Genomic DNA, 11,300 nt, shown 5'->3' on the forward strand with positions numbered 1-11,300 from the left:
ACACACACACACACACACACACACACACACACACACAAAGAGAAGAAGGGGGTGAAAAGGTATGGATGCCTCTTGTGTTGTTTACCCCAAACTGTGCTTCTTGTAATACCAACCATGGAAACTCCACGGGGATTGAGTCACTTCCACAACACCGCGATCGTCACTGTCTTCTCCGCCAGCAGCTCTGCCACTAATCTGCTGTGCCTATTGTTGCTGATCCTCATCCTCGCGCTTCTTGCATAACAAACTAGGTGGGTGTTTTCCTGCAAGCCACAGGATTAACAGTGTGAATGCAGACGACCGAGGAGCGAAAAGAAAACACACGAAGGAGGAGGAAGAGGAGGAAGGGAGAGAAAGAAGAGCTAACTGTGTTACTTGGTGGCACCCAGGTCATTAGTGAAGCTTCCTTAAAGGTCTTGTTTGTCACTTGAATACTCGAATTCAACAATTAATCACGTCATATCTGGATGTGCTGGCAGTCATTTAGAGAGGAGAGCTTATGCAAGCTGTCCACCTCAAACGCTCCATCGATTCTGGGCAATATTAGTAAAGGTTTCATTTACATGAACTTGAACATAGGCTTCAGCTTCTGCTGTGTAAAAATGGATTTGTAGACGCTGAAAGCTCCAGAAATGATAACATGAGCTTATTTGAGCTGCAGACCAGCAGTTTAAGTGGTTGATGCATTCACTTGTCTTATCAGACCAACAGTAAACATGTAGTTTATCAAACTGCAGCAAAACAAAAAACTATTTCCTAAATATTTGCCTAAATCGTCATTATATTCCAACAGTTTTCCATGAGTCACATACTCGGTGAACAAAAGCAGGTCCCTCCATCACAGCTGTGCATTATTAGGACACAGAGTAAGGCAGTCACTGGGACTGGGTTGCTGTGTGTGAAGTGTGAAGTGCAGTCAGTGAGTCATTCCTCCAGCAAGAGAAAGTGGTAAGAAGCCTCTTCTAATTTAGAACAGCACACCTACGTGGTGCTGAAATAGACTTGAGAATCAGAGGGTGAGAGAAAGGGACTGGAGGATAGGAGAGGCTGAGAGAGGTGAGGGAAGGAGAAACAGTGTGCTGCTGATTTATGTCCTTTTATCAGAGACACCTATATTTTTAGACGCTGACCTTGATTCTCTGAGTTAAAAAATAAAAACAAAAACACCCAGTACTTATTTGCCCCCATCTGGAGAAGAATGTCCAGAACACAAGTGCATGAACCCACTGAAGACACGTTTTTAGCTTTAACAGTGGACTAATTATTAGCTTTTATTTGAGGTTTGGTGTGTTGAATCCACCTGAAACCAGTGTAAACATGTAGTGGAAGGTGAGGCTCCCGTGCACTCTCTGCTCTCCCACACCTGTTCGATAGCAGACTGCATTTCGAACAGTTTGATGTGGAAAATTAAATAAAACATATCAAGGGTCAACGTTACACTGAATACAAAAGCTTCAGTATTTTGCTTGAAATGTTAATTTGTCAGTTTAGATAATGGTCTGGGATCAGAGCGACCTCTGCGCTTCAAAACCCTGTTTGGGATTTTGGCTGTTACATAAAACTAAATGGATGAATAATCATGCAAATTGATGTGGTGTGAAATGATTCACCGGCAGAGAAGACAAAATAACAATAAACCCTGTGTAGGTGTGTGATGAATGAAGGAATTAACATTACGTATTGTATAACTGGGTTAAATGTAAGAAAGCATCATGCAACTGCAACAGCATCGCCTTACGTAACGCGGGTGTAAGGTGAAGGAAATAAAGTAAAACGAGCTGATCAGTGAAGCGATTGAAGATTTGTGGGATCCTCTGTTTGTCCCCACCTTGCTATTTAACAGTGGTGACACAGTACCTCTCGCAGCAGCCCGTCGCTGCAGTAATCTAGTTAAAGAGATTAGCAGAGTGGTTATGTAGCAAGTCGACAGCAAAATAGACATAATCCCTGTAAGGTGTTGTCCTGGCTGGTCCCAATTTGGTCCTTTTTCCTCCCATACGGATGAAGATGGCAAATGTTAGGTCAGAGGGAATCCCATTACATGGGAGAAAGAAATAAAGTACTCAAAATAGGAACTAAAGTTAACTAAGCCGCCTTTCTACTGGAAACATCCAGACTGATAAAATGCCTCCAAGTGTGCAAATAAAGCATCTTTAAAATCTTAGTCACATAAAATAAAAACTATTATAATCACAAAGGTTAGAGTAGTAAATAAAATGACATATTGTAACAGTATGAACTGTTTTACACAAGGCTAGCTACAGATGGGTGACAAATTAAAGGGTCTTTGCAAATCAATGCGAAAGTTGTTCCAAGTAAATCATCTGTATCCAGTAGTGTAAAATGTTTATCTTGACTTGTATTTATTTGATTAGATTGGTGCAGATAATCGCTCCGAACCCAGAATTTAGTAATTTTGACATTTCTCAAGTCTTGTCCATAGTTCAGCTTTCAGGACCATAGTGACAGTCCACCCATGCATATGGCTCGTGGGGGTCCCTGATAGGTAAATATGAAATTAAAGTGAATGGTTTGTTAGGGCCTTCACAGTCTTCAGATCCTTAATTCCGTTAAACCAAAAAGCTAAATTAGAAAATACAAAGTCTGTTTATGTAAAACTGAACAGAGAACAAGGAAGCATACAGGGAACAGTAACAATTCATGCAAAACAACAGAAACCAAAATATACACAAGGAAACACAGTGGGCTAATTCCACAATACGACACAGGTGGGAACAAGAAACATACAAAAGCAATCAAATACAGCTGGACAGGTCGTCAGTCTCTCGCAGGGCCAAGAGAGACAGGCACATACAACACCGAAAGAAGGAAAAGATCAGCAAATATAACTCATACAGACATGAAAAACTAACCTTCAATGTAAAGCAGGAAATGAATGAGAGACAAATAACTAACATGAAACAAGATAACGGAGAAAGACAGGAAGCAAGAAAAGCGGAAACACAACAAAACCGAACTAACAATTTCAATGTATTTATTTACACAGCACCAAATCACAGCAACAGTCACCTCTAAGAAAGCCCCAACAATCACACGACCTCTTACGAACAAGGAATTGGTGAAAGTGGGAAAGAAAAACTCCCTTTTAACAGGACGAAAGAACCAGGCTCTGGGAGGGGCGGGGCCATCTGCTGCGACTGTTTGGGGTGAAAGGACCAAACACAAGAAAAACGATGACTCAAAACACTAAATGAGGGGGAAACGTTTGGAAGAGTTTCATCTGTCAAAGCTGCAGCTCTACAGACTCCACTCGAGTAACAGTTCCTTATTAATATACTTTCTGCTTTCCACTGTCTCAAGCACTGATTTGCTCAGTAATACGTCACGTGTCATAGTCGTAGATTTCTGGAAATGTTTTATAAAAAAGAAACATGAAAACTTTTAAATAAATGATGGAATAGGAAGTTTGAAATGTGCCTTTGAAGTGTGGTAGACTATAAATCTACAGCAGCAGAAAATTACAATTGTTCACTCGCAGTACTGAAATTACAACAAGAGATGCACAACTTCACAAACCCAGTGTAAAAAGAACAACAACATGTAACTGCAAGTTTCTATAAGTTACAAACTCACAAACTCATGTTTCATATGCAATAAAACAGATAAAATACGTCAGTGTTTGAATTGGACAAATGTACAATTTAATGAAAAGTATGAGCTTATTTTGAATTTAGTGGAAACAACACGTCGTTGACTCCACGTTTCCCACTGTGGAGCGTCCCGTCTGCTTTCAGCAACAGTCTGTAAAGATCTGGGAACTGAGGAGAGCAGCTGCTGGACTTCTGTTGCCCCGTTCTTGTTTCCTGTCCTGTCACGATGGGACAAATGTTTTCAGTCGGTGAAAGGTCTGGACAGCAGGCAGTCCTTCAGCTGGACTTTTCTACAGTAGATGAGTTGTGTTGTTGTAATCGCTGAACTCTGGAGTTTAACATCCTGAAATATGAAGGCCTTCCCTGAATGTCATCTGGATGAGAACATAAGTTGTTCTGAAACCTGTATGTTCCTTTTAACACAGATGGGGTCTTTCCAGTTGTGCAGACTGACAGTTTCATGGGCACTAATGCACCACCATAGTATCAGACACGCAGGCTTTTTGTCGTGGTTGTGGGTTGTTCGACATGGTTTTTGTGGGGGTTCTGGTTTATTTATTTATTCATGTTTATTAATTCCTCCCTCTGTGTTCTGTCCTGTTGTGTCAGGTCTCCCATATTAAGTTCATTCATGTGTCTGCTTCCCCCGTTTAGTTATCACTGCTTGTGCTTTGCTTTTCACTTTGCTTCCCTGGTTGTTGTCGTCCTTGATTTGGTTCAGCTGTGTCTCATTGTGTTCAGGTGTTTGCACTTCCCTGATTGCCCTTCTGTGTGTATATATATATAGCGCACTCTTCGCCTCATGCTTTGTCTGAGAGTCTGTTCACGTTTGCTCAGTAGTTTAAAGGTTTCAGTTCCTGTTTGGGCTTTGTGGTTTACCTGCCAACAGATTTAAGAAATGGCTCGTTTTTCATTAATTCCTGCCTGTGTTTGGGTCCAGATTCCAACTCATGACACTTTGAAACTGGTTGCTAATAACAGGCTGGATGGTCTCTCTCCTCTTCAGTCCAGAGAATGTTTATGTTTTCTAAAAATAAGATTTTGTTTTGTCTGATCGCAGAACAGTTTTCCACTTTGCTTCGGTCCATTTTAAATGCGCGTTGGCTCAGAACGTTGTTTTGGTCATGTTCACTTATGGCTTCCTCTTTGCATGAAAGAGCTTTTAACACGCGTGTGTGGATAAGCTCCACTCAGTTCTTTCTGAGGTGTTAATGAGCCCATGCAGTGATTTCTATGACAGGGCCATACCTGTTTTAAATAGAGTTGAGCCAGAAGGTTTGAAACTCTGAGATGCTCCTTCTCTTGTTTTGTTTCTTACTGATTACTGCTCCAGCCTTCTGTTGCCTCCATCCCAACTTTTTTGAACATGTTGCTGAATTAAATTCAGAATGAGCAAATGTTTTTCTTAAAATGTTACGAATAAAATATAGATTTGTGCGACTTGCAAACCACTGAATTCTGTTTTCGTTTACATTTCACAGCGTCACAAGTTTTTTTTTTTTTTTTTGGACAGCATCGGTGTGGAGGAGTTAGACGTGCCTGCACTGACAGACATGCACGAGCACCGTGTGCACGTCCTCTGCTGATCACTGCAGTGTGTATGTGTTGTGCAGTGGTTCAGCCCACGCTCAGCCCAACACAGCTCACTTTGCCCAGCTCTCATTCACTTACCTACCCGTTACTATAGAGACGCAGTGGAGAAGAATGCAGAAAGCGGGCTGGCAGACAGATATGCAGGAGACCTGGGTTGAATCATAATAACAAGGAGAAGGCTCTCGCATAGCATTGTGTGACTGTTACATAACGACTGCAAGGATTCTGCAACCAAGTCAACCTGTCAAGAGTTAGGAAAAAAAATAGTCTATAACCGGAAAGCTATTTCAACCACGATGACGTGCTGTTTTCCATTTTATTACTTTTTGACCTCATAGATCAGCTCACAGGATCAATACAAGAAATCATACAGCAGTGATGCTTCTGTGTTTTCCACTAGGGGAAAAGAATCAATCAAGCAGCTGCATTAAACACAAGCTTTCCTGGTATAGATGTTATTTAAACTCATGAGTCAAAACAGACTTTCATTAAGCAGAGCTAACTTAATACAGCTGAGGCTAAAATGCTTGCTTTAAATGGCTTGAATAGATAAAGATTAGATGTTATTCTTTATTGGAACTTGTCTCTAATCTGTTTGTTTGGCCCCGTTATGATTTCTTTTCTGCCTCTGCAAACCATTTCCAGCTGCTTCTCTTTCTGCCATAATGTCTATTTTGTCCTGTTATCCTGCCTGCCGTTCTCATTTCTACTTCTGTGTGCAGAGTGTATGTCCCAGTAAGACAACGAGTGAGAGCGAGTCACAGACAGTTCTGAGACTGCAGCAGATTCTAACCAATCACATTAAGGAGCCCTCCAGCCCACGTGGCTTATTCATAAATCCAGGAGGAAATCCTTATCAATGCAGCTCCATTCCGTCATACAGTAAATCTTCAATGTACCTCTGATCTGAGCTGAAATAAGCTTCTGAAACTTAATCATCTCAAATCGCTTCATCAAATCAAGTGTGGCATGTCTGTTTGTAGACATGTTGCATTTATTTCTTTGCAGATTTTCAAAACTCATCAAATATACATTCATGCCAGAATCATTAAATATCTACTGCTAAAATGCCGCATTATAAATTTTGCTTTCTTACAGTTTAGTAGTCTCTGTTCTCATTTCAGCATCTGCCCCTGATTAGAGAACCCAGGAAACCCAGATACGAAGCCAAAAATATCCCTTATATGTGTCAGCATGCTTTGCAGTCCTCAGTGTATAGAGCAGCAGTTAACTACACCATATTGTGAGATGTACTGTTCCTACCGAGCTGCACCCACAGCCACATAAACCTGAATCATTATCTGTAAAAACGATCCCAGCAAACCTTCCCATACACCTCTATCTGAATTCTAGTTTCATGGCAACCAATAAACTCTCATGAGTTTCAGTCTCATGGCAACCCATGATAACATCCCCGACACATCCCAGTAAGCATATTCGTCATGGACTTTTTCCTATTGCATAACCATGTCTCAAGGGTTCCCTGCAAATCAAGGATTAGTGGGTGGTCTGCATGGATAAGAGGCTGCCCAATTACTCCTGCAAGAAACTGCAAGGTTTGTACAAACAGACTCAGCAAGCATGTGTGGATATATACTGGTATGCACATGCACACGCACACATCATTGAAAAATGATACATATATAAATAAAAACACTGCAAGAAAGACGAGATCCCTAATAAGTCTGGATTTATTTCAACATGGTCACCATAAACAATTACTATACTGACCTTTTTATTAACATGTAAGAGAGAGTGAATGCAGCTGTGGTACATCTCCACAGACAACACACACACACACGTAAATAACACTTTCCTCGATGACATTTAGGAAAAATTAGCTGTACAAAAGATTTTTTTCCACAGAAGATCATCCTAGAGCAAGAGCTGGTCACAGTAACTGCAGACATAATGGCAAACACTCCAGCGCCTGAGAGGAAACACTGGTACATCACCATTATCATTAGCACTGTGCAAAAACATCAAAGGTTTGTTCACAGCTGTGCAAAATAGCAGCATTTTAATTCACTTTCCAAGCAATGGATTCACAACACCACATCACAATGATCACCCAGAAGGACCATGTCAGGACTGAGCTGTAGGTTTGGTTTCAGAGTCAGATCACGTTTAACTTATAGAAACTGCAATGACACGTGTGCAAAGTATACTCTCCTGTCACTCCGTAATGAGATCTTTACATTAAATATTTGTACTTTGAAGAATCCTGAATCGACTGCACTGAAAGTGAACTGAAGCCAGCAAATGGAGGCGAACAGCACAGTTACAGCACAGGACGAAATATCTTTTGATCATTAAGCTCTATTTGTTTTTGCTCAAACTACATTGTACATACCGACCTTCAAAACAGGTAGAGGGGGGAAAAAAGAGCAAAAACATGGGTTATGTACATGTAAACCACAGAGTTTCAGGCCATTCATTAGTTGGCACATATGAAATTCAACAAAAAAAATCTCCTGAAAAAACCAAAGAAAACCTGTACAATCGATTCAGTCTCCAGTTGACCTCTGCAATGTGTTGCAAAGCAGTTCATCGCAGTGGCCAACACAGTTTGGAAAGCAATGCACAAAAGAGGCCTTGCATGCCCACTCAGGGGCTCTTTTAGTGCAACATATCACATTCATGTGGGGCACCTCTGCCCCTTGTCCTCATGTTCCACTTGAAGCAAAAGCCTTTGTACAGTTACATTACTACAGAATCACACTGCTAATGCAAACTGAGACTGCTGTTCATTTCATGAGGAACTGAAAACGGCTGCATGCCAACCAGATTTTAAAAAGTCACACATGAAGTATGGTGGTGGTGTTTGTTTTTCTGCAGGTGGACCTTTTGTGTACCTCGAGCCAGTGTGTACAGATTGAAACGATGTTCCCTACAGACTCGTATCTACAGTTATTCTAAGCAATGTGTTTTTAACCCACTGGTATGCATGTTCAGCAGCTTACTTATCAGCTGACTGAGATGTTTAAAAAGCACAGTATATACTGGCTGTGCTTACAAGGCTTAGGCTTATGTGCTGAAAGTGTACTGGGCTGATTTTGGTCCTCTAAGCCAAGCTTGGCTCTGTTGTGGAAAAGTGACTGAAGAGCAGGGATGGAGTAGAAATGGCTGCACAGGTCAGCACCTCGGACAGCTCCACCTCTTAACTCGGCTCAGACATCTATTCCGGTCCTGCCTGGAACCACATCCATTCACTAACTCACAATATAGGCTAATCTTGAATGAAATGGAGATTCAAGTGCCAACCCCTGCGTCACCCAAGAGACAAGACAAAAGGGACAATATTACTACTGGCATGCATTTATGAGATTTCTTAAACTGTAGCCTAAACACCACACTGAAGTTGTGTAACATCATGAGAGACTATTTCAGCCCAGCCAGGAGAATCCTTCCAGGTTGGCCTTTCCGTCCAAAACCACAGCTGTGTGATTTCTTTACATTCATCTTAGACCAGTGTCTGTTCGCTTCCATGTCAGCGGTCCAGGTTCGACTCGCTGCTGTCGCGCTGGTTTTTGAGGTCCTGGAAAACCTCGGTGAAAAAGTGTGGGTCTGCATTCAGCTGAAGCATTTTGGCACTCATCCTGTTGATGATCCGGAGCGATGTCTCCCAGAAAACGTCCTTGTTCGTCTCGTTCATGAACGGCTTGAGCGGATAGGAGATCTCGTTGCCCATGTACGAGTAGGCGAGGTAGAGGCAAGTCTGAAAGGTGCCCTGCAGCTCGGCTGGGCTGTCGGTGCTGTCCGATATCGTGTCTTCGCACAGCAGGTACACGAACACCACGTTGGCCGGCGTGATGAAGCCTTGGTCCTGCCAGCCCTGGAGCAAAAGAGTCCGGTCAATGTTTCGGAACCAGAGGATCACCTCTCCGCTGCTTAACTGTTTCAGTTTGTAACACCTGCGGCACAAGAAGTCCCCCAAACAGCGAAGCAGCTCGCCGGTTGAAGCCTGGATGACTATCCGCCTGGGTGACACCAGAGACACTCTGCTGGGCTGCTTCTGGACCGAGGACAGCCTCCCGTTCTGCACGACAGACTCGCTGTTCTGCGTGGGGACCGTGGGCACCGGGACGGGGATGGGCGCTTTCGGTTTCTTCTCTTCGGTCTGGTGCGTTTTCCTCACGTTTTCGCTGTTGAGCTGAGCCACCTGGCTGGACGGCAGCTCTCGAGTGGGCAGCGGGTTCGGGGTCACTTTCTTTGCGCTCTTCTTGGCCGAACTAGCCACCAGCTTCTTCCAGGACAGAGACACGAACATTGAGTGGCGCTTGAGGCTCTTGTCGTTTTTCCCTCCGTCTCCTGCGACCTCGGCATCCATGATCGACGCCTTCTTGGTCGCGGGAGATATAGACAGAACGGTTCCCATGTCTGCGCGGTGGAGAGATGCGGAGGTTTGGATGCTGCTGCGGCTTGAACGCAGAACGTCGAGCAGAGTGAGAGGCGGCGAACAGCAGTCACGACAGCGACTGAAACTCCATTTACACGCTTACGTGTAACGTCTGGTCGCTCCCCGGAGGAGATGAAGGAGGACTGCGCGTTTTTGTTCTTCTTCTGCTGTTGTGTGAAATTATGTCCCAGCAGATGCTCTCTCAGTGCCGCGCGCGGAGACGCTGCGGCGCGATCCCGTCTGTGAGAGGAGCGAAGATTTGTGGCTATGCGTAAATCTCAGGCTTAAACGAACCAGCAGGTTCAGCCTCTGACTGACCGTCGGGACAGCCAATCAGAAAGTCAACCAATGGTCCAATCACCAGGGCTGTTGTTTTTAGGTCTCGGTTGCCATTGATAGCAGCGACACTGACTGATTTGGTTCAAGTGCTGTTCTCCACCAGTCTGGTTACTTTGGGAAAGCGAGGTTATTTATAAATCAGGTCGTCTGCATCTGACCTGAGCCTCCCCAAAACACAACACAATTTTACACTGACTACTAATGAAAGCTGACGAAATGCTCCCAGAGCCAGGGCTGCAGTGGGGGACAAAAACAAACCAACCTTTGACCTTTCTGTTTCCTTAAAACAGTCTCGCCTCAGGCACACTCTGGCTGCAGACAAGATATTTATTTTTGTTTTGGAAGTTTTTGAAATGTGCAGAAAGAATTAAATTGGATTAATGTTACATTACCCAAAACTCAGTTTTAAAAGGTAAGGTGTGAGTTAAGTGCCAGGGCTGGTTGCAGTTGTGTTCTTGAAAACATAGATTGGGATTTGGGACATAGGTGTAGCAGGTGAAGGTGTTTGGGAAGCACTAGAGTAATCTTGAGATGTTTCTACACTACCTGCTGGAATCTTATCTTTTCTCTACATTTAGATTTTTTGTTTACAAATTCTCCTGAAATAATCAGCAGCAGCATGTGAAAATCAACAGCTGCTGCCGATTTTAACCCGAGCCTTCACCATCCACTCATTCTGTGGAAGCTCTGCAGTTTTTAGGCAGAAGATGATGCGAGCTACTTTCACCTGATCAGAGGTTAAAAGCTGTTCTGTCAAATCGTCTCCTATTTTTCCATCACAGCTTTAATTTGGACTCAGGCTTAGCTTAGCATATTACTCACTAACTTTCAAAGTTATGTTTCTGTATTTTGTATGGAGCATTAAATATGCTCAACTCTTACTGCATGCTTTTGCTCCTAATGACTCTGAATAGCATAGCGATCGTTGTTTAAAATCAAAAAGTGTGAGAGGGACTTTTGACCAGTTTTTCTGGGAACAGCTAACACATGCCCAGAAAACTTTGAAACACAAAAACTTTGTGCAGACACACGAGCACCTGACGTGCATTCTGGCTGTTTTTAAATGAACTGAAGAATGAACAGCACTCATTCACATTCTAGAAATTCAGACAAAAATGTTCCCCAAAGAGTTGCTGGGAAACATTCTGTACAAAAGTTTCTGCCAGCTACAACCAGCCTAAACTTGGTTTTTAAAGTTTGTCTTTCCAGACACCTGGACAAAGTTTTCAGAACAAAACACCACCTGCATTTGTTTTACTTGGACAGGTAGGAAAAAAACTCCCACTAATCAAAGCAATAATGAGTTTTCAGCTGAGCTCCAAATGTCTTCTGCCTTACAAAGCAGTTACAATTGTTGC

At 42.9% G+C, this 11,300-nt stretch overlaps 1 protein-coding gene across 1 annotated transcript; it reads right to left on the minus strand.

Moving 5' to 3' along the window:
* Nucleotides 1-6,877: 6,877 nt before the first annotated feature.
* On the minus strand, nt 6,878-9,887 carry cdk5r2b (cyclin-dependent kinase 5, regulatory subunit 2b (p39)). Its single transcript, XM_005925922.3, has one exon. The coding sequence runs from the start codon at nt 9,580-9,582 to the stop codon at nt 8,695-8,697; it is 888 nt and encodes a 295-aa protein (XP_005925984.1). The 5' UTR covers nt 9,583-9,887; the 3' UTR covers nt 6,878-8,694.
* Between the last annotated feature and the right edge of the window lie 1,413 nt (nt 9,888-11,300).

This window comes from Haplochromis burtoni, unplaced genomic scaffold (assembly GCF_018398535.1).
Source record: "Haplochromis burtoni strain Fernald_Lab_line unplaced genomic scaffold, NCSU_Asbu1 Contig_74, whole genome shotgun sequence".
NCBI lineage: Eukaryota > Metazoa > Chordata > Actinopteri > Cichliformes > Cichlidae > Haplochromis > Haplochromis burtoni.

Excerpts from the sequence above, each read along its gene's own strand:
- cdk5r2b (XM_005925922.3), bottom strand. The coding sequence starts at position 9,582 with ATGGGAACCGTTCTGTCTATATCTCCCGCGACCAAGAAGGCGTCGATC.